Genomic DNA, 25,242 nt, shown 5'->3' on the forward strand with positions numbered 1-25,242 from the left:
TAAGTAAAGAGAGACGTAGTCTCATAGCAAACATCACCTTTTTACACTTCTAAGTTATCCTCTACACTGGTGACCAAATTATTTAATGTCAGATAAAAAGTATCTGTCAAATTATAGGGAGAGTCATAGCTTTGTGCCAGGGACCATGAATCAAGTTGGGAGTCACCAAATAAATAATATCAACTGCCTCAATATTAAAACACACGTTTGATATGTTTTATCTGCAAATGATCCATAAATCAAGGTCACCGGCCCTACTGTACTTATACAGGCACACCTCGGAGATACTGCGGGTTCAGTTCCAGACCACCGCAATAAAGCTATTATTGCAAGAAGGTGAGTCACACGAATTTTTTTGGTTTCTCAGTGACATAAAAGTTGTGTTTACACTATACTGCAGTCTATTAAGTGTGCAATAACATTATGTCTAAAAAAATGTACAGACATTAATTTAAAAATACTTTATTGCTAAAAATGCTAACCATCACCTGACAACGCAGGGTTGCCACAAACCTTCAATTTGTAAAAAAAGCACAATAAACCAAATCACAATAAAACGAGGTATGCCTGTATTACATTAAATATTTTTATAAGACCTTTCTATCTTTAGTGGGTTAAGAGTTTAACTCATAAGAAATTAACTTGTATTTATTACAAAGGGAGCTAAATACCAAACTCAACTCAGCTGAGCAATGGTAAAATTCTGCCCAAGAAATATATTTCTCAAGTTGTTAGAATAGAGGATGTGAAATATCTTGATCGAATATGGATTGAATGTAACCATCCATGTACATTAGTTTAGAGCAAGCAGATGATGAAGCAATCTATGGAAACATGTAGTCTTTCTTTAAAAATTGAAAAATCAAAAGAAACAAGCCTTGATATAACACAACAGTTTCACACTGTGCCCAGGTCTAGTGGCCTTTTACCAATATAATTTCAAAAGCTTTAAAAACGATCTCTAAAAGAATTATTCAGATCATGAGTGAATCTTAATGACAGAAATCTGGAAATTAAGGACTACCATAGAAAACTTACAAGTGTTGCCCAGGTTCAGCAAGCTTGTTGTTTTAAAAATTGGTTAGTACATATACTTTTACTTGTTTAATTCTGTTAATATTTAAGCTAACCATTTAAAATTGAGAGAGGCCTCATTTTTAATAATTATGTTTTTCATTCTACTATCTCAAATGGACATATTTAAAATATCACCGTGAAGATGCTTGTCTATTGCTGAATTTTATCATAGTTTCTCCAAATAAATTATCACTTCAATAGAGATACAAATGGTGGTTAATATCAGCATCTCAAAATGTCTAAAAATCATTCCATTCCTAGCAGAAAGAGTCTCAGTACAATGGAGGCTACTCTTTGACTTACACAGGCTTCCTCTTAAACGGTTATATATAATTATATCCTGAAATAGTCTTAGAGTTAGGCTTTTATTACATGAGAGCTGGGTTTAATAAAAATATTGTTCAAGATATGCGTATTTTTCAATTGCATCAAGTTTTTAAAAATAAGCATTCAAAAAAAGGTAGCAAGGCGGAATAAAAACATGACACAACAGACTCTTTGCTCAATGATAGTTGAGTGGCCTAAAGAAATGACACTCTTGCCTACCTTCTCTTTCTCAACATAATCATGGCCGTGAATACAAGAGGATTCCAGCCTCTTTGCTAATACAAGGTATCTCGAGAGATATAACTTGTGGGACTTATCAAGAGGAATCAACTTTTCCCCCACCTCTGAGCTATAGCTACTATTTTTAGAGGCTATAGAAGGAAAAGAAGAAGAGCTTTACTACCATTTTTCAAATGACTTGCTGAGTAAAGAATCTTTGTAACTTTGAATAAAGGTTTAAAAATGAATAGCCAAAAACTCCTATCCCTTTCCTTCCCAAGGCCATATATACCTACTTGACTTTTTCTTCTCTTGATAATGAGTAGGAAGTCAACAAAAATAATAACGTACACCTTTCAATCTAAAAACTCAAGCTTTTAGAGGAATCATATCATATACAAAGTGGAGAAACTATAAAGGAGAGTCCCAGACTGAAATGCCAGCATGCAGGGCTGTCACTAGCCCACAAAGTACCTTTGTGCCAATTAGAAAGTTGACCCTTCCCTAAGACTGATTTTGTTAGAACAGGACGCTTTACTGCCATCTGCTAGAGATCTGCTGAATAAACATGCAAGTACCTGATGTCTGAGAAGTAGATGGCACTTCCTAAGCTGTGCGGTTCAAAACCGGCCCCGATACACAGCAGCCTGCATGCACAGGCCACACAGTCCCTACAAACACACAGAGCTGGCCATTGTAAGATGACTGTGCTGTGCCAAGTGTGACCCATGTCAGTCACGTGTCCTTCTAGAGTATTCTTAGGGCATGAAAACTATAGCACACAGACAGCCCCAGGGTCGGCAGGTGGTCCACCAGCCATAGCCATGAGATACACATATAATTAGTTTCATCATTTTATATCTGCGCCTTAAATATAGATCCATCATCTTATGGGAAAATCTCTTAACAAATCTTGTGTTTGAGGTTACAGGTTAAAAGTAAAAAAAAAACGTGATGGGAATTTTTGCTTGCTGTTCAGTAAGAAATTTGTGTGCTTTTGCTACTCTATATATAGGCACTTCTTGTTTTAAACATACTTATTCACTAGTCAAAAACTTGCTTTGAGTACATAGTTATATGCTTTCTACAAATAATCTCATTTAATCCTCAAAACAATCAAATGAAAGCTATATTAATGTGTCCCTGTTACAGCTGAGGAATGAGGATCAGAGGTTAAGAAATTTCCTCAAGGTCATACAACTAAAAAAATACTTGAGATGGGATTGAAACTCTCATCAATTGTAACATAGGTGACCTTAGCTCTTTCAACTACACTACATTGCCTATGTATTTTTAATAGTTGCATATTTCATAAACTAGGTATAATTTTAATATACTTGTAGTTAAATCATATACACATACTTGGTATAAAAATGCTTGTGAGTAAGAACCAACCAGAATTAATAAAATCTGTATACACTGTTTGATTTACATGTAAGATTTCATCTAGAAAAAAGAAAAAGGATGCTATAAAAATATATGCAGTAAGAACATGCAAAAATAAAAGTAGAATACAGAACCTAATGTAGTCGTGAACATACAACTCATTAACTGCTTGTTGAATTAAACTGAACAAAAAAGCCTCAACTTGAAGAGGGAAAAAAAGCAGATGGAAAAGGACAAAACTAAAAAGGAGAAATAAAATCACTTTTATGAATAAATGTACACATGATCCACAAACCAAAGTCCTGTGGATTAAGTTGCATTTACTATTGGTTAGTTACTATATACATCTCAGAAATTATTGGGTTGGCCAAAAAGTTCGTTCGCTTTTTTCTGTAACATGTTATAGAAACATCTAAATAAACTTTTTGGCCAACCCAGTATCAATATACCCTTCCGTACTAAATCTGTACATGGCTAAGTGTTTTGGGACTAGAAATTTTATATTATCTAGATTATTTTGAGTGTATAATAAGGTATCAGCTAATCATGGCCCTCCTTTAAATGTCTGCTGTAGACAGATTTATGTCACTTGACATTATTATTATGGCCTGGCACCCAAAGTTTCTTTACTGGCAAAAAGCTTTACTTTTCTGTAAGCTAAAGAAGAATTAGCTTACAGAAGAATTATACTCCTATAAACATTTTCACCTAAGTTTTCAAGAATACTTCTAGTGCACAAATCAAATGATACCAATGAAATTAAACATTTTTTTCTTCCATGTTTTCTGTTTGTGGAAAACGTGAATTTTTTTTCCAGAAACTTTCAAGGCACATATTAAATTAACAAAAACAGTGTAAAAAACTAACAGCTTCTCTAAGTATATAACTGATAGCTGCCTCTGTGGACCAGCTCCCCACAGAAAACAGTGTTCTTAGTTTATTGCTCTCAGACCTAACAGGTGGGTGTTTGTGTGTTGGCTCAATTGCCTAGAGCCAGAAAGGGAAAGACAATGTTTGGGGGAAATGTTTCCACAAATAACCAATTTTAAGATTTTGTGTCATTTTTATAATTTTAGGTTTTAGAAAATTCATGATAAAACACTCTCAATATATCTAATTACTAAATCTATTCCTTTCAGAACTAAAAAATTAATGTTTATTATATTTGAAAGCTTTCCAAAAATAGACTTTTCATGAAGGTATTAGAAAAATCAAAAGCAAATAAGGTAGGAAGACAGAAACAGTACACATGAAACCAAGCTTTACATTAAAAAAATATACTTCTATATGTGCCCCTAAGCAAAAAAGTATATATCCCTTTCAAATCTGTCTAGATGGCATCAACATTATCCTCATCGAAACATTTTTTACTAATATTTACTGAAGAAAACGCTTAGGAGTACCATTAAATTGTGCGTACATTAAAAGGGCTTTCCTTTGTTTTATTTTTCAGATTCAAGGTAATCTAGACAGAAAAAGCAGGCTCCAAGTTTTCTCCTAAAGAATCAGGAAGGAAAGTATCCATCCTACCAATGTAGTCCTTAATGTTAATAAAAACTGTGGAAGTGAATATTACTAAACTTCTGAAAATAAATTTCTATGGGTTATATTTAAATAACGTTCCAGATTTATAAAATAAAAAAAACTTACAATCTCATCGCCTGGCAACCAATATCCTTCCTGTTCGATACCAGCTTTTGAACCTTTGCAGCCCACTGTTAGCGTTTCCACAATAAGACCATCTTTCACAGCCAAGCTCAGCTGACGAGTGGTCTCTTTTGGATGCATACCGTGGACTCGAGACATGTACCTGAATACAGAGGAAAAACAAATTTAAAATCCCTTAGTACTAAAAAATAAAAATGAATAAAAATAAGAAAATAGAGGTGATTTCTCTTTTATTGTGACATACTTATCAGAGCCCTGCAGAAAGAGAGAAAAGCCAGTCCTCAATACTTAACTCTTTCAATTATCACGATATTTTAAACCTTAAGTCTACTTTGTATATTTAGAGGAATATTTCTTCAAAATAATCCCAAACTAGCATATATAAATCATTTAACAGATTTTAGTCAAACATCCCATTTAGTTCTAGCCTCTGTAGCAATTGCCACTAACCTCCACTCTACAGATCCTAAGTCTAGAATTTTATAATCTTCAAGATGTTAGAATATAAAGTACTTTTACTCAAAACTTAGGGAATGACACTAAAGGAAATACAGGAATTACACAAGTGGTTGTCAACATATAAAGAAAACAAGAATGAATGCTGTGATCAATAAGGCAAATATGTGATTTTTCGATTAAATATATTTTGAACTCGATCACTAAAGAATACAAGCTCTTCCTGATTTATAGTTACCTGGCATATTTTTTAATTAAAAAATTTTATTTCAAACACACCCTGTACCACAGAGAATAATATTGCAGAATCTCCTGTACTCAGCAATCATACTGAACTCATGGCATATTTGCTTCATATCATTTTGTTTTTTAAGGAAATAAAATGTTACAGCTACAGTTGAATTTGTGCCATTTTCCATTCCCCTCCAATCAAACCCCAACACCCTCTACCAGTAAACTAGGATATCCCGACACAAACACGTACTATGAGACAAACCAGGCTGGCCTCAGTCTCTCCAGAGAAACATTCTGTGCTGGAAGACAGAGCAGAAGTGCCCAAGTGTCTGCAAGAAAATTAAGTACGACACGAGGATTCTGTATCCAGTTAATCTGTCATTTAAGTATCAAAGCAGTCAAAACAAATCATTTTCAAAATGCAAGGGCTTCCCTGGTGGCGCAGTGGTTAAGAATCCTCCTGCCAACGCAGGAGACATGGGTTCGAGCCCTGGTCCGGGAAGATCCCACATACCGTGGAGCAACTAAGCCCGTGTGCCACAACTACTGAGCCTGCACTCTAGAGCCCGCGAGTCACAACTACTGAGCCCGTGTGCCACAACTACTGAAGGCCATAGGCCCTAGAGCCCGTGCTCTGTAACAAGAGAAGCCACCGCAATTAGAAGCCTGCGCACCACAGCAAAGAGTAGCCCCCGCTCAACCGCAACTAGAGAAAGTTCATGCACAGCAACAAAGACCCAATGCAGCCAAAAATTAACATAATTAATTAATTAATTTTTAAAAAAACCTAAAAAAACAAAATGCAAGAACTTGGGACATCCCTGGCAGTCCAGTGGTTAAGACTCCACACTTCCAGTGCAGGGGTTGCGGGTTCGATCCCTGGTCGGGGAAATAAGATCCCATATGCTGCTCGGCGCAGCCCAAAAATTAAAAAAAAAAAAAAAAAGCAAGAACTCATCCCTGAAGAAACTTCTAAACTCAGGGGATGAATTTCAAGCAAGACAAGGAGTAAACTGTGGCAGAGGGACTGCAGAGCCTTCTGTGTCTTCAGTTCATGGAAGAGAACTGTTTTCTGTTTAGGAGATAACCGCATTGGCAGAGAAAACAGCACTATTTAAAGTTAACTGGAGGGTAAGAAGGAAGTGACGTGGGGAGTCGCAGCCCCACTGTAGTAGGAGAAGGGGCAGGAAGGACAAGGTGGAGTCAGTCCACACAGACCTATTTGTCAACTTTACTGACTGTCAGTCAAGGGAGACAAATCATGCAGTAGAGGTATAAATATATTTTGATATATAAAGGTCAACACCAATGGAAATAATCAACTGAAGTTTGGAAAATGGGGAAGGGAAATGGGCAAAAGTGAAAATGTACTAATTTCCTCACTGTTCACAATAGGGAGCCAACAGAAATTCTCTTAGGAATTAAGCACACCACTGCATTTAAGTTTATAAAGGTACTCTTTGAACAAAAACACAAAATTTCTAAGTTATCTGAAGAAACTCATAAAAAACACATTATGTAGCAAGATAAAAACCAACAAAAGAAAGGCTATTAAACATGAGAGGACCAAAACCAAACAAGTTTGTCTTTCTAATATATCCAAATTGGCTAAACTCAACAATTAAAAGAAAAACACATATTGGATCACAAAACAAAAAATATACTATCTACAAGAGACACTTAAAGTGACTTAGACTGAAAAAGAATGGGCAAAGGCATATCATAAAAATGCAATCCAAATGAAACAGGGATCAATACTGCAATGGATAGGATTTGGAAATCAGGGCAAAAATCATTTTTAAAAAAGACAAATAGGGCATAGGTAGTTATAAAACAAAAACTATAAGAAAGAAAGGAAATATGGACAGGAATACAGAATTATGAGACTTTAATTCACTTTTCTCAGTCCACAAAAACATCTACTGAACAAAATTAAGTATGGATACAGAAGACCTAATTCGTAAGACAGATCTAATTGATTTCATTCTGAAATCCAAAACAAACTTGTCAATAGGTCCAAGAAAGATTCATTAAAATTGAGCATGAAGTCAGCCATAAAAATGACCTTGGGACCTCCCTGGTGGCACAGTGGTTAAGAATCCGCCTGCCAATGCAGGGGACACCGGTTCGATCCCTGGTCCAGGAAGATCCCACATGCCGTGGAGCAACTAAACCTATGTGCCACAACTACTGAGCCCGCGAGCCACAACTACTGAGCCCACGCACCTAGAGCCCGTGCTCCACAACAAGAGAAGCCACCACAATGAGAAGCCTGCGCACTGCAACGAAGAGTAGCCCCTGCTCGCTGCAACTAGAGAAAGTCTGCACGCAGCAGCAAAGACCCAACACAGCCAAAAAAAATGACCTTAATAGATTCTGAAAGTGATATAGACATTTCCTAGTTGCAGTGAACTTAAACCAGACATTAATAATGAAACTAGAAAACTCTCATAAACTACTGATTCAGAAGGTTATCTGAAAACTGCAAAAAATCTAAAAAAATCATTAAAAAGCTAAAGCAGTGCTAGTGGAAAAAAAAACAAAAATTGTAGAATATTAATCCAAGAGCTCCTTCTCAGTGAAAAATAAAATGAAGACATCATTAGCTAATCTAATCAAGAATGAAGACACAAAGCACAAAAACATACAAACTAAGAAATGTCTACAGAGACAAAGCCATATATAAAAGGGAAATTAAAACAGTCATAAGCAACTACTTTGTTCATTTCTGTACGAAGATATAATCACTACAATATTCTAGGAAAATATAAATGATCAAAAGTTGACCACAGAAAAAAAAAGAATACTTAAAAAGGCCAATGTTTCCAAAGAAATAAACAGAGGAAGTTGGCAAATAACCTGTCCAGAAAAACACCAGATAGGGACATATTCACAAGGTAATTCTATCAGACTTTTAGTGACCAGGTAACTCCAATGCAATTTAGAGTCTTCCAGAACATAATAAAGAAGGAAAGCAAGCAATCTAACATAATAATGGTAACAAAACCCCATAAAAATTGCATAGAAAAAGAAAACTAGTGTCCCATAGGAATACTGGTATTAAAAAATCCTAAATAAAATATTTGAATATACAGTCTAATATTAAATATTAACATAAATTAATGTTAATATATTAATACATTCAAATATCAAAAGAATGTACCATAACTGGGTATTTAATTCCAGGATTTCTAGGAAGATTTATTATTAAGAAATCTAGAAATATAATTCATCCCATTAATAGATCGAAAGTGAAAAAGCACAGAATTTCTAAACATGTTGAAAATCAGTAAAATTCAACATCTAGCCCCTAACAAAATGGGAATGAATAAGCACTTCCTTAACCTGATCAGGCATATTCAAAAATGTCTTTGGGGCTTCCCTGCTGGCACAGTGGTTGAGAGTCCGCCTGCCGATGCAGCAACACGGGTTCGTGCCCCAGTTCAGGAAGATCCCACGTGCCGCGTAGAGGCAGGGCCCGTGAGCCATGGCTGCTGAGCCTGCGCGTCTGGAGCCTGTGCTCCGCAACGGGAGACACCACAACAGTGAGAGGCCCGCGTACCGCAAAAAGAAAACAAAAACAAAACAAACAAACAAAAAAGTCTTTGACACTCTGCCAAAGGTAATAACCAACATAGCTGAAATAGAGAAAGAAATGGGGTATAAAGTTGGTAAGGAGTTAAAATGATCATTATTTGCATAATACATACCTATAAAACCCAAGAAAATCAGCTAGTGTGCTACTTTAAATCAAAGAATTTAATCAATTATTTGTTTGGGTACAAACTAATATACTAAAATTAATAGCATTCATATACACATACATAACAAAAAAATTTAGGAGATTTAAAAAAAGAGAAGACCCCAATTATTTACTACAGCAATAAGAAAAATAAAATACTTAGTAATAGAAGAAAGGACAAGAACTATACGAAGAAATTTTTGAAAAGCTACTGATATAAAAAAAGAGCAAATGGAAAGACATGCTCGATATTTAGATGAAAGACAACAAAATCCAAATTGCCTCTAAGATAATTTAACTGAACACCACCACAAACTAGGCAAGTTGATTCTAAAGTTCTGTAGAGGATTAAACAAGAGTTTCTCAGCAATTCTGCTTCTAGATATTCATCCTATAGACATAGTCAGACACGTGTGAAATAATACCCAAGGGAGGAAATTCATTTTAGCATTTTTGACAGCAAGAAGAGATGAGAAACATCTAAACATACATCTTAGGGGCCTGGCTAATTTATAATATAACATGCCAAGGATTATTATATAATCATTAAAAGAAATGAAGCAGTATTACAGACATTAAGATGACATAAGTTCTAAGATATATTGTGTTTAAAAAATCATGGTATAAAGGATAATATCCAAAATATATAAAGAATTCATACATGGGGCTTCCCTGGTGGCGCAGTGGTTGGGAGTCCGCCTGCCGATGTGGGGGACACAGGTTTGTGCCCCGGTCTGGAAGGATCCCACATGCCGCGGAGCGGCTGGGCCCGTGAGCTATGGCCGCTGGGCCTGCACGTCCAGAGCCTGTGCTCCGCAGCGGGAGAGGCCACAACAGTGAGAGGCCCGCGTACCGCAAAAAAAAAAAAAAAAAAGAATTCATACAATTCAATAGCAAAAAACAACCCAACTAAAAGCCAGGCAGAGGACCTGAATAGACACTCCAAAGAAGACATACAGATGGCCAACAGGTATATGAAAAGATGCTCAACATCACTAATCATCAGGGAAATGCAAATCAAAAATCACAATGAGATATCGCTTCACACCTGTTAGAATGGCCATCATCAAAAAGACAAGAGATAACAAGTGTTGGTGAGGATGTAGAGAAAAGGGAACCTTTGTACAGTGTCAGTGGGAATGTAAATTGCTTTAGCCACTATGGCAAAGAAATAGAGGAGGTTCCTCAAAAAATTTTAAATAGAACTACCATATGATCCAGCAATTCTATTTCTGGGTATTTATCTGAAGATAATGAAAACACATCTGCACCCCCATGTTCTCTGAAGCATTATTTACAATAGCCAAGATATTTACAAGAGACAAGACATGGAAACAACCTAAGTGTCCATGGACAGACGAATGAATAAAGAAAATGTGAGATACAGATATATAATGGAATACTAGCCACAAAAAAGGAAATAAATCTTGCCTTTCGTGACAACATAGATGGATCTTGATGGCATCATGCTAAGTGAAATAAGTCAGACATGTAAAGACAAATATCATATGATCTCACTTATATGTGAAACAAACCAAAAAAAAAAAAAAGCTCATTTGATACAGAGAACAGACTGGTGGTTGCCAGAGGTGGGGAGTGGGGAGGGGAGTGGGCAAAACAGGTGACCATGGTCAAAATGTACAAACTTCCAGTTATTAGACAAATAACTCATGGAGATATAGTGTACATCATGGTGACTATAATTAATACTACTGTACTGCATATTTGAAAGTTGCTAAGAGAATAGATCTTAAAATTCCTCATCACAAGAAAAAAGTTTTTTGTAACTGTGTGGTGATGGATGTTAACTAGACTTATGGTGATCATTTTGCAATACATACAAATATTGAATCATTATCTTGTATACCTAAAACTAATACAATGTTATTTGTCACTTATACCTCAATTTTAAAAAAAGTCAGTGAAAAAAAATCATGGTATAAAATGGTACAATTTCTCAAAAACATTATATAATTATCTCTGTATTAGAGTTCTAGAGGTATATTCCAGGAACTGTAAAAGACATTACTTCCGGGGCTTCCCTGGTGGCGTAGTGGTTGAGAGTCCGCCTGCCGATGCAGGGGACACGGGTTCGTGCCCTGGTCCGGGAGGATCCCACATGCCGCGGAGCGGCTGGGCCCGTGAGCCATGGCCGCTGAGCCTGCGCGTCCGGAGCCTGTGCTCCGCAGCCTGTGCTCCTCAACGGGAGAAGCCACAACAGTGAGAGGCCCGCATACCGCAAAAAAAAAAAAAAAAAAAAAAAAAAAAAAGACATTACTTCCAAGAACATTGGTTCAGCAGGCAGGGGTAGGAGGAAGACTTTTCTTTTTTTAAACAGTACTCCCTTTTGATTTTTGTTCATGTACCTATTGGCTAAAGACTATTTTTACGAAAAAGTAGCCACCATCTACCATCCATCCAAATGTACGAAAGCTCCCTGGTCCCACACAAGCTTGCCAATCTTAGGCAGGTCCCCTCCTTCCTTTCTAAATTCATCTTAGCTCTCTGTCCTTTATTCATCCATAGTAATTTTAAAGTCAATCGGCAAGATCCATGAAAAACACTGCTGTGATTTAGATTAGAGGAGAATAAATACCATTACAATATTAAGTAATGTTAACTTTCACTGATGAACTTTGCATAATTGTTAATTTATTTATAACTTTTTCTATGTCCTTAATAAGGTCTTATAATTTTTCCCCATAAAACTCTTGCACATCTTTTGGGTTTTTCCTAGGTACTGCATGTTTTTTGTTTCTTTTGAAAAGAGGGTTTTATTTAATATTTTCTGGTCGGTGGTTGCTGGTACACCAAGGTTGGGAAACCCTGCTAAACCCGTATTAGTTTTAGGTTTGTCTAAGTACGTCTACTAAACTTGTCTTTTCTTATTGTGCTAATTAGAACTTCCAGTACAATGTACCCTTAGGTAGTATTAATATGGATATTCTTGTTTCAGATCTTACAAAGGATTCATATAACAGTTCATCATTAAACACACTTGCTGAAGGTTACTATTAGATATATTTTATCAATATAAAGTGACAAATATAAATATGATGCTTGCTAAAGGATACTGGTAGCTTTTATTAAGAAAATTCCTTTCCAGTCCCAGTTTGCTGTTTTGTTTTAACAAGAAACGCATTATACTTTATTATTCCTTGATACATTTTAATCCACTGAATTTCACCACACAAATGGGTCTTCTTAGCCACTGTGCACTCAAACAGTAGAGCATGGATGAAGGCACAATAGAAGAGAACTTTCCTTTCTCTTAGTGACAGCATGTTGGGCTCGACTTCCTTAGTTCAGAGCAATGCCTAAACTTGAGGAATTCCTTACTTTTTTCTCACCTGTTTTTCTCAAAAAGTAGAACAGAACCAGAGTGCTGCAGATGTTACACAAATGAGGAGTAACGTCATCTTACTCAGTATTATAGGCTAAGCATACTGGATAAGCCTTAAGACTATCCAAGGTAATTATAAATATATTCTGAAGGACTGAGTGACTCAAACAATACCTTAAATATAACAAAGGGTCCCAACCCATTCTTCCTTTTCTTAGATCATCAAGTACTCAGGAAGGTTTAGTTCCTGTGAAAATACTTATGCTAATAATTCAGGTTAAGGCCACTCCAGGTCTCTCATTTTCTTACATGCTACATATCCATCACAAGGGCTGATCTTCAAATAAAGAGACAAAAATAGCAGTTTGGGTTTGAGATGCATTTACAAAGGCCATCTAGTCTCCTATTTTAATTTCACTTAGTATAAATCATGAAATAGTATGTAAATGTCCACAATTTAAATATTATAGTCAATTTCTCTGAACTTTTTCAACAGCTTTTTAATTTTCTCCCATCCTATCCATTTTCTTTCCAATAACTTCCCTCCCAACGTCTCTCCTAGGATGCTACTTTCCAACAGGTGTTGAGCACTGGTGTGTCCAAGCAAAAGGCTGCAGAACCCAGGGTTATTTCATCTCCCCTGAGATAATTCTGCATGTTCCAAGACAAAAAAATATGGTTGACGGTAACAGCCATTGCTAATTTAACATTTTTACAAAAGTAAGAAGTCTTATGAATCATAATTTCCTAAAATTAAGTATCTATCTTTAACCCTTCTAATGATTCAATCTCAGAAACATGTCATGCAGTTTGAAATGAGTATATTGAGAGATGGGCACACTAATGAAAACAATATAACTATGATCATATCCTGCAGAAGAAGGAACCACCAAAAAATGCACTGGTATATTTTCTGTTAATTAAAAAATACAAGGAACGCCTTGTATTGTCCTCCTGCCCCTTACCTCAGGGGTCCCCAACCCCCAGGCCAAGGCCTGTTAGGGACCGGGCCGCACAGCAGGAGGTGAGCTGCAGGCAAGTGAGCAAAGAAGCTTCATCTGCCGCTCTCCATCGCTCCCCATCGCTTCCCACCACTCCCCATCGCTCCCCATCCCTCCCCACCACTCCCCATCGCTCCCATTACTGCCTGAACCACCTCCCCACAACCCCCGCTCCGTGGAAAAACTGTCTTTCACAAAACCAGTCCCTGGTGCCAAAAAGTTTGGGGACCACTGCCTTACTTACACCTTCACACTATCATGAAGGCTAGAGGCCTTCGTTTTGATGGCAATATAGCAAATTTATTTTAAGTGTACTCTGGATGATCTGGATAAAATCAGTACTGCCCCATAATTTCAGTACCTAACGGCTCCCAACTGGCCTCACTGAACTGGCTCAGGGGCTGAAAAAAGACTCAACTGAAAACATCACATTTGAGATAAAATTTTAAGTGAAGATTGATCTAATCTCATGATGTTAACGGACATTCTGAGTATAAAAGCTATGGACATAACAGAGGAGAAGATCCAAAATATCTGACTAGATAAGAAATGTGAAATTTCTCCATGACATAAACATCACAAATCCTTTTTTTTTCCCCTAGCCTCTGGAGCAACCACCACTGACTTCCATTCTGCAAATGAAAAGCAAACAGGGGCTTCCCTGGTGGCGCAGTGGTTGGGAGTCCGCCTGCCAATGCAGGGGACACGGGTTCGAGCCGTGGTCCAGGAAGATCCCACATGCCACGGAGCAACTAAGCCCGTGCGCCGCAGCTGCTGAGCTGCACTCTAGAGCCCACGAACTACAACTACTGAAGCCCATGCACCTAGAGCCTAAGCTCCGCAGCAGGAGAGGCCACCACAATGAGAAGCCCGCGCACTGCAACGAGGAGTGGCCCCCGCTCACCACAACTAGAGAAAAGCCCGCGCGCAGCAACGAGGACCCAACTCAGCCATAAATAAATAAATATTTTTAAAAAGAAAAGCAAACAAAATGGAATATTTTATTACAAATAAGACAAAGAGCCTGTATTCTTAAAATGCAAAACTATAACAGTAAGAAAACTATTTCACCTGTCAAGTGAGCAAGATACTTAAAATTATTCTCAGAGCTGGTAAAGATGCATTAAGACAGCCAACTCTCAACACAGCTTTGCTAAAAACACCGTCTGGAAAGCACTTTCTCACAACACCTTATAGATGGCCCTATCATTGGACTCAGTAATTCTACTTCTATAGAAACAATCTGTATGAGATATGGGATTTATGTAAAAAAATGTTCCTCACACCTGAAATTTTATAGGGAAAAAAAGGATCCAAGTGTCCATAACAGTAAAATAAATTATGGATATAAAATAAGTTACATATTCACCCAATAGAGCAAAATGCACCTATAAAGTTATTGTTTTAAAAAACACAACAGTGTGAGAAAATGTTCATGGTATAATATTAAAGATATAAATGGACAAGATTTTAAAGTATATACATGTATATACATATAGGAGAGAGAGTTATACTACTGTAATGGTTGATTAGGTTACTCAGATCAATGCTCATTTCTCTTTTCTTCACCCTTCCCGTCCCCTTCTGATACATACTACCTTACTCTATTTACGCTACTTAATTCTTTCTCTAATTGTCCCCAAAATATTTTTGGAACAAATGAAGTTCTAGCTGTTTATATTTATTTGATACACATATGAATATAATATATATACACAAATTAAAAACCATCCACCATCCATCCTTTTTTATGGCCACAGTTACAGGTATTCTACTCTTAGGTATTTATCCAAACATACATCATCTACACCAGTACACAAAAACACGTTGTAGCTTTTATCATAATCCCGAATGCCCCTCAGCAGGTGACTGGATTTTAAAAACTGTAGCATAGGTACTTCCCTGGCAGTCCAGACTCCACGCTTCCACTGCAGGGGGCGTGGGTTCAAACCCTGGTCCGGGAACTAAGGTCCCACATGCCATGTGGTGTGACCAAAAAGTAAAACAAATGAACAAAAAAACCCTGTGGTATATCCATATAATGGACTACTACTTAGCAATAAAAAAGGAATAAACTATCAATATACGTAGCACATGAATCTCAAAACATGCTGACCAGGAGAAGCTAATCATGAAAAAGAAGATACTATATGATTCCATTTATATAAAATTCTAGAACAAGCAAAGATAATCAGTCACTGTGACAGAAAAGCCAATCACTACTGCCTGGGGCTGAGGAACAGGTGAACTGACTACAAAGGACTACAAGGGAACTTCTGGGGGTGATGACAACTTTCTATATCTTTTTTTTTTTTTTTTTTGGCGGTACACGGGCCTCTCACTGTTGTGGCCTCTCCCGTTGCGGAGCACAGGCTCTGGACGCGCAGGCTCAGCAGCCATGGCTCACGGGCCTAGCTGCTCCGCGGCATGTAGGATCTTCCCGGACCGGGGCACGAACCCGTGTCCCCTGCATCGGCAGGCGGACTCTCAACCACTGCGCCACTAGGGAAGCCCAACTTTCTATATCTTGATTAAGACGGTGGTTACACAGGGGCATTAATTTGCAGATGAAGAAAGGAAACTGACTTCCCTGAGAAAACACAGCTAGTTAATAGGAGAGCTGATAACAGAAACAGTCTAGTTCTAGTAGAGATTTCAAGCTTTCTGTAGCAAGGACAACTGGCTACAGGAAAAGAGCGGACATGCACCCAACATTCACAAGTAAGGTAAAGGCTGCTGAGTGAATGTCATGTGCCAGTCACTATCTTTTGGTGCTTGGCATATACCAATACACAAAACAGAAAAAGATCCGTACCTATAAAGCTTACTTATTGGTGGGAGGAGGTTGCAGGGGCCGAGGGCAAACAAAAAATGGCACGACTAAATATTTAAGAGTAAACTATATGTTGTGCTAAGGGCCCCTAAAACATCTCCAAGAGTTACTGACTCTAAAGTTCGAATTCTAAAGAAGCAGGCAGACTCACTATAGAGAGAAAAATAAAATTGGATCCTTTTCTACCACCGCATAAAAAGAGAACTACAGATAAAGACCTAATTCTTGTGGTCTAATTAAGAAGGATTCCTTAAATAAAATTTCAAAAGCACAAAACATTAGGCAAAAAATATTGAATTTGATCATATTAAAATCTAAAATTTCTGTTCAACAAAGAACACTTTGGGAAAGGTTAGTAAACAGATTAACAGAATAAGAAAAAATATTTACAAAGCATAAAGTGTATAGGAGAATTAACAGAAAGAGCTTCTACAAACCAACAGAAAAAGACAACCCCAGTGGGAAAATGGGCAAAGTATAAAAACAGACATCCACAGAAAAGAAAGGCCAAAACCTTCTAAGAACACCAAGAACTGGTGCTCTCATTAATAAAGACAGAAATGTAAATTAAAATATCTGAGTGACAAAATTTATGCTGGACGTCAAGTATATGCAGACGCTTGCAGAAACTGTGTCCTTGTGCACTAATGAACATGTAGATGGGCATCCTCTCGAGAGCTTGGTCAAATTAAGTGGATGCATTTCCTATAGTCAAAATGTTCCCGAATACACACATCAACAAATTACTCATGCGGGTCAAAATTAAACTGTTACTTGTAGCTGTGAAGAGTTGGAGCAATGCATGGTTATTTGCAAGGTGGAGGGAAAATGGAGACAACCTGAGCATCCATCATAAGGAAATAATTCAAAGCATGAGGAGACTAGTGAAAAAACTGAAAACACCCAAGTTATCCAACCAATGGCAGCATGATGATAATATGTACCCACAGGGTCGTAATAAAAGCTGAACAAGGTAATGAATGTAAAGCGATCAGTCCAGTGCCCAGCACTAACCCACTCTACACCAATGGTTCCTGTACCAACCACTGTTATCCTCTAAGCTTTCACCTTCATTACTTATATTACTGAATATTAAAACACGAGTTGTTATAAGAATTTAATAAATGACATATGGAGGCAATACAAAAGTAAAGGGGAAAAAGCATGGCCTCTTAAGTCACCAGGTCTCAGTTCCAATACCAGCTTTACCACTTACTAGCTACATAACCCTGAACAAGTGATTTAACCTCTCTGCATCCCAGTGGGCATATCCTTAAGTAAAATTAATAGTGTCAACCCATGCAGTTGATTTGAAGGTAAGATAATGTAATGTAACCTTACAATAAATGTTTATCTTACTATTCATCCCTCCTCCCTCCCAAAACAGCACAGAACAGTCTCACCAGATGGAATATTGTACAACCATTACTAATAATAATTTATGGTAACCATATAACAAGGAAAAAGGCTAAATAATGTTGAGAAAATAATAAGCATGTGAAAAATGACCAGAAAGAAATACATCAAAATGGGATTGGAGTAGAGAAATTACAGGTGATTATTTTTCTGCTTTTTATTTTTCTGCAAGTATCCTACAATATGGTTATGTTACTTTTAGAAGTTTAAAAACAATTTAACAGTAATGCTCTGCCACTAGGCGCTTTATAGACACAAGGATGGATCAAACTATGTAAATCAACAAACGTTAACAAAGCACGTTAACAGAATGAAAGATAAAAAATCCTATGATGACCTCAATAGATGCAGATAAGGCATTTGACAACACTCAACACCTCTTCATGATAAAAAACACTCAACAAATGGGGTACAGAAGGAAACTACTACACCATAATAAAAGCCATATATGAAAAAACCCCAGCAACCATCATACTCAATGGTGAAAGACTGAAAGCTTTTCCTCTAAGATCAGGAACAAGACAAGGATGCCCGCTTTCACCACTTCTAGTCAACGTAGTACTGGAAGTTCTAGCCAGAGAAATTTGACAAGAAAAAGATATAAAAGGAATCTAAATTGGAAAAGAAAAAGTAAAATGAGCACAGTATTTGACATTATCTGAAAAGGAAATTATTACAATAATTCCATTTACAACAGCATCAAAAAGAATAAAATACTTAGGAATTAAATTAACCAATGAGGTGAAAGACTTATAATACAGTGAAAACTAAAAAACACTGCTGAAAGAAATTAAAGACATAAATACAGCTGACCCTTGAACATCATGGGGGTTGGGTGCACCTACATCCATACAGTCAAAAATCCATGTATATCCTTACAGTCAGCCCTCCATATCGATGGTTCCACATCCATGGAGTCAACCAACTACAACCAACTACAGATCATGTAGTACTGTAGTACATATTTACTTTTTAAATGTCTGTGTATAAGTGGACCCGCACAGTTCAAACCTTTGTTGTTCAAGGGTCAACTGTAAATGGAAACACATCCCATGTTTGTGGATTGGAAGAACTAATATTATTAAAATGTCAATATTACCGAAAGCAATCTATAGATTCAATGCAATTCCTATCAAAATCCCAATGACTTTTTTTCAGATATACAAAAACCAATCAGAAAATTCATATGGAATCTCAATGGACCCCAAATAGCCAAAACAATCTTGAAAGAAGAAGAAAAAATTGAAGGACTCATACTTCCTGATTTCAAAATCTACTTCAAAGCTACAGTAATCCAAACAGTGTGGTACTGGCATAAAGACAGACATACAGACAATGGAATAAGATAGCCCAGAAATAAAATCCTTGCATATACCGCCAAAGGATTTTTGACAAGGGTGCCAAGACTACTCAGTGGGGAACACTCTTTTCAACAAATGGTGCTGTAAAAACTGGACATCAAAATGCAAAAGAATGATGTCAGACTTTCACCTAACAGAATATACAGAAATAAACTCAAAATGGATAAAAGACCTAAATGTAAGATCAAAAACAATAAAACTCTTGGAAGAAAACTTAGGACAAAAGCTTCACAACACTGGATTTGGTGATGATCTCTTGGATATGACATCGAAGGCACAGGCAACAAAAGAAAATATAGTCAAATTGGACTTCATGAAAATTTTTAAATTTTGTACCTCAAGAGACACTACCCACAGAGTTAAAAGGCAACCCACAAAAAGGAGAAAATATTCAAAAATCATATATCTGATGAGAAATTATTATCCAGAACATACAGAGAACTCCTAAAACTCAACAACATATAAACCTGATTCAAAAACAGGCAAAGGACCTGACAGACATTTCTCCAAAGAAGATGTTTAAAGGACCAATAAACACATGAAAAAATGCTCAACATCACTCATCATTAGGGCAATGTAAATCAAAACACAACAAGACTACTTAATGCACTGTGGTAAATGGGAAGGAAATCCAAAAAAGAGGGATATATGTATGTGTATGTATATGTATAGATGATTCATTTTGCTGCACAGTAGAAACACAACATTGTAAAGCAACTATACTCCAATTAAAAACAAAACAAAACAAAACAGGAGATACCATTCACACCCATCAGGATGGCTACTATCAAAACAGAAAATTATAAGTGTTGACTAGGTCACAGAAAATTTGGAACTCTTGTGCACTGTTGGTGGGAATGTAAAATGGTACAGCTGCTGTGTAAAACAGTATGGTAGCTCCTCACAAAATTAAAAATAGAATCATCATATGATCCAGCAATTCTACTTCTGGGTACATACCCAAAAGAACTGAAAGCAGAGTCTCAAAGAGGTATATGTACACCATGTTCATAGCAGCACTGTTCACAATAGCTAAAACGTGGAAGTAACCCAAGTGTTCAATGATGGGTGAATGGATAAACATAAGGTGGTCTATATATACAATGGAATATTATTCATCCTTAAAAAAGAAAATTCTGCAATATGCTACAACATGGATGAACATGAGGACATTATATTAAATGAAATAAGCCAGTCAGAAGAAGACTAATACTGTGTGATTCCACTTATATAAGGTACTTCGAGTAGTCATAGTCATAGGAACAGAAAGTAGAATAGTGGCTGCCAGGGTCTGGGGGGAAGGAGGAGTTACTGTTTAATAGGTAATGAGTTTCAGTTTTGCAAGATGAAAAGAGCTATGGAGATGGGTGGTGGTGACAGCAGCACAACCATGTGAGTGTATTTCATACCACTGAACTGCATACTTAAAAATGGTTAAGATGGTATGTTTTATGTTCTGTATACTTTACCACAATAAAAAAAATTAGAAGTAATAATAATGATCTGCCACTAGGTGCTTTATAGATGGATAGGTATATAACAAATATTTTAAGATTGCATTGAACAAAAAAGTAATAAACTTCAAACCTAAACAGCATCATCAATGAATTTATTTTTAAAATTAGATTATACTCTGAAGAACTAGGTTCTCCCTAATTCTAACATTTAACCTGTGACAAATAATTTACTCATACAGCCTCATATTCTTTACCCATAAAGTGGGGCTAAAATGAACGCCAGAGTTGCTGTTAGGCTGAAATGAGATAATATGGAAACACCGAGTAGACGACAATGTTTTTAAAACTTCAAAGTTTGCAAGGATACAAATATAAATTCATTAAATATCAAAAGGAAACATTTAATGGTTAGGAGCTTGGACTATGACATTAGATCTATATTCAAATTTCAGTTCTACCGCCAGAAACCTGTGTGGCTGTAGGCATTTTATTTCACCTGCCTAAACTTCATCATCTTCATCAACAAAATGAGAGTAATGACAATAGACCTCACGGAGTTCCAGTGTGAAAATTAAATGAGAAATCATATAGGGCATTGTGCTTGTCACAAAATAATGACTCGATGTTCTCAATTATTATAATCTTCTTTGAAACTACTTCTTCAGTTAATGCAACCGAATATTTATTATAATTAAGAAACCTTTTCTCAGCATCTTGCCCCAGCTACTATGCTTCATACTAAGATCCAAAGGTAGGAAAGATGCATGCCCTACCCTCAAGATGCTCACAAACAGCAAAGGAAGCAGAAATATTTTTTAAAGATCATAAAAGGCTATAACACATAATAAAAATTCAGCTTTATACATGTTACTATGTGAGCAAAGAGTAAGAGTAAAGGGATTTGTTATAGTGAGGAATAAATCAATATCTCAAAGGAAATCATGTTTGAGTTGGATCTTAAAAGAAAGGGGATGTTCTGTCCATTAATGAAGGAAAAATACAAAATAAAGAATCAAAATAATAGGGTTCTGAGGCAACTGAGAACAGTCTCATCAGATGGACTCTGAGTTGAGGGAGGCAGGTCATGGAAGGAAGGAAAGTTAGGGTCCGACTGTGAAAGGCTCAGCACAAACAGCTTGTTCAAGTATTTGCACTTTACACACAATGGGGAAATCAAGAACATAATCAGACCTAAAATCTAGAAAACTGATAAAATGTGAGGCTTAGGTCAACTTAAAGGTGTCAGAAATGACTTCCTAGGAGATATGTCTTGAAAAAGGAGTCTGTCTAGTGGACAAGTCCAGGAGGACTGGCATCCCAGCCAAGTGTGGAACACAGCAGAGCTGAGGCCCTCAAGAGCCCAGTGTCTGCAGTACAGGCCATTCTGAGCAGGAAACAGCAAGAGGTGATGCAAATGAGGAAGGCCGAGGTATTGACACCCTGAACAAGGGATTGGGAAAGCATCGGCAACAGAAGAAGGCTTTCAGTTGTGGAACATCTGATAAGATAGTGTTTTTGAAAAACATCTCTGACACCAGTGACGGGAAGAGGAAACAGACTAGCAAGACCAGGAGACCAGAGGCCCCAATTAGGAACCTGCTGCCACTGCAAAGGCAGGAAATTACTCAAGGCTAAAACCCAGGCCAGGTAGGGAAGAGCAGACATTTAAGAGGACCATTCAATCTATCCAGTCTAGGATACTCCAAACACATTTACATTCCCCTCTAGCCACAGGATTAAAATCTCAATGCTGGCATTAGAGGCCCTCCTAGTCTGGGCCTCTCTGCCTTTTCATTCCCTTTCCCCCAAAACTCTACAGTCCCTCTGTTTTGACTCCCCTCTCTGCCTCACCAAATCCCATCCAACTTCCAAGGCCTGACCAATTCCATACCCTCCATAAGGCCTCCCTGACTCTCCCTCAGTGACTGTCCCTTCAAATAAGGTCTATCATGTTATTAATTAAACATTCCACTCACATGGGGCTGAGCTGTCTTCTGTCTGTGATACCTCTCCTATTATTTGGTACTATTGTTTTATTCTTTAATGGTTATTGACACTTTTCTGTGCCTTGTCTGTATGTTTCCATCACAGAACTGCAGAGAAATGTGAAACATGAAAACAGCTAGACAACAATCCAAGCCAAGGCGAGTGCCACTAGAAAAAACTCACTGTAGAATTGTGGATTATGGTTCTTCAGAATCAGTTACTTCTTCTGTAAGGCTGTTATTATGTAAAATAAAATAACAATGGTAACAGTGGTAAACTGTACCTGCCAATCTGCTACCATAAGAAGATATATAAGAAAGAATAAATCAATGTAGATTGAAATGAGAATGTAGTTATGAGAATGAAGAATTCTTGGAAGTACATATACAGCATAACATTAACTGCTAATTTTTTAAAACTAACTTTATTTTCAAAGAAGTAACTTAGGCAATGGCCATTTTCCTATTCTACAATAAATCTTATGAGGGAATAGAAACTGACAAAGACAAAATTATAACTTAACAAATATTTCCTAGAAATCATGGGTTTCATAAAACTGAACTGTAATAAATAAATAAACAAATAAATAAATAATGTGTACCTAGTTGCAACTTCAAAGGCAACCTACACATGAAGAAGACTTACAGTTTGGGCTTATGTCTGTCTGTAGTGACAGGAAGAACTCCAGGAGAACTCAAATTTCAATGCCAAACATGTCACAAGAGGTCAGAGGTCACATTTTCTAACTGGGGTTTGACCCTAAAGTAAGCAATACATGTAATTAATTGATGCCCTAATCTGAAACATTAACTTGAATGGGACTAAGTCAACCAATCCAATGTTAGTCTAATCATGCTAGTCACAAACATGGTTACCTCTAGAAACACAAAATCAAAGTTGTTCAAGACAGGAAAGAAAGTTTCAACTGCTTTTTCCAACAGTAAACAAAAAAATTAATTTGACCTCTCCCAATGACACCAATAATGTTAGCCAATAATGCTGGCAGAGACTAATATAAAATCCATACTTATTTCAAAAATATGTCTTTAAATTATAACTATTACTTAGAATACTTATGAAACTCTAATGTTATATTATAATTATCCAAATTAGATATGAATTATTTGTTTGGATTAAAGAGGAAAAAATAACATGTAACTTATTTTTATTGGATATTAAAATATAGGTGACGTTTTAAAACATAACCTGACAATGAGTTATGAATCATATTGGGAATCTTAGGGATTCAAAGTTTAAATTTCATTTCTGTTACTGATTTCATTGTCATATGAATCTTCACCTCTTTGCTCCTTGATTTAAAAACTGTAAAACACGGGCTAACATCACGATTTTAAACATAAAAATATTTTATAAATATTTGTTTTATATAAGTGCTAAGCAATCAACTATTTCTAAGTTTTAATTTCATTACACCTATCCAAATGTCAAAAAATTGATGAATTCATATGTGCTACTTATAATTTAGCATTTATAGACCTTTAAAAGAGAAGCTACTCTTGCCTATGCTTATGTTCATCTAACCTGACTAACGTATATTCTTTTTTATGATAAAATGAATCATTTGTTTCCATCTTATGATGACTAGAACATCACAAAACATCTTTCAGTTTCTAAAAATATAAAATGTTTTTTTATATTTTATAAAATTTTGGAGAGGCCAAAATTTATTTGTGCTTATTTAGTTTCCAAGTGCAGACATGTATGGAATTTTATATCATCATTAAATCAAATTTATAAACATGAGCTTTTAAATCAGAGGCATAGGTTACCCATTAATTTTAAACAATCAAACTTCATCCCATACATGTATTTTGATTTCAGATTGACTCTTTTTATAAAAACACATCCCCAAATAACAGAACTTGTCAAAGAAGTTTCTCTTAGTGATGTTTTTTAAATACTTGAAATATTCAATAAATCTCAACAGTGATTCTCTAATTTACAGCACCTTTTCTACTCCTTTTTGAACAGAAAACTAGCAGGTTAAAAAAAAAAAAAAAAAGAAAAGTAAAAAAAAGTGGTAAAAAAGACTCAGGACTCTTTTTCCAAGGGAGGTGTACTGACAACTAACAGGAGGCTACTGCTATGAACCCTGAAAGTTAGACATCATCATATTAGGTGGAAGAAACATTTGCAACACAGAAAAATTATCCTATTTTGTTAAAGAAATTGTTATTAGTCCCTAATTGTTCGATTAACTTGGAGGACCTGAAGCTTCTACTCATGAAATTTCTTTTTAAATTTCAACACAAATTTAATATTTTAATGATCCTTTGAGGATGATACTGCTGTAGATTCTGATGTGTCTAGTGTTATATACAAAAATGAAAAATGTTCCTTGAATTTGCCTCTGCTAGAAGGAATTTTTACCACTTTTAGCTCTGCTTTAGGACTTCAGAAAATACACAGTACCTTTAACAACTTTTTTTTTTGAGAAAAACGGCAAGACTGCTGTGAGCTGGGAAGATGGTAGAAGTAACATGGTTTTTAATGTCTCCCAAACCCTCTACATAAAGTTACTAGAAGAGTTAGCCAAAGCAAACAAACAACCCAACCCCTGCACAACATAAACAACAAAATTAAGTGATGAGAATCCCCATGAATCCCAAAGTCTTAGTAGGTGAGGACAAATCTCCAAAAGCTGCAATCGCAATTGGTATTGACACCTGTGCAGGAGAAAGCAAGGGACACAACAGACCACCTAATGGAAGTGAG

At 36.4% G+C, this 25,242-nt stretch overlaps 1 protein-coding gene across 14 annotated transcripts in view; it reads right to left on the minus strand.

The window, feature by feature from the left end:
* ZMYND11 (zinc finger MYND-type containing 11) overlaps positions 1-25,242 on the minus strand; it is a 140,333-nt gene that overhangs the window by 50,083 nt on the left and 65,008 nt on the right. For 11 of the 14 annotated variants that reach the window (XM_060293703.1, XM_060293702.1, XM_060293707.2 and 8 more), the window contains exon 3: positions 4,660-4,819. In XM_060293703.1, coding sequence (XP_060149686.1) covers positions 4,660-4,819 — 160 coding nt within the window. Of the gene's footprint in view, positions 1-4,659; positions 4,820-23,151; positions 23,266-25,242 lie in introns of those variants that run through there. The other 3 variants (XM_030878362.2, XM_060293708.2, XM_030878369.3) reach the window with 3 other exon arrangements.

The sequence above is a fragment of the Globicephala melas genome, chromosome 2 (genome assembly GCF_963455315.2).
Source record: "Globicephala melas chromosome 2, mGloMel1.2, whole genome shotgun sequence".
Taxonomy (NCBI): domain Eukaryota; kingdom Metazoa; phylum Chordata; class Mammalia; order Artiodactyla; family Delphinidae; genus Globicephala; species Globicephala melas.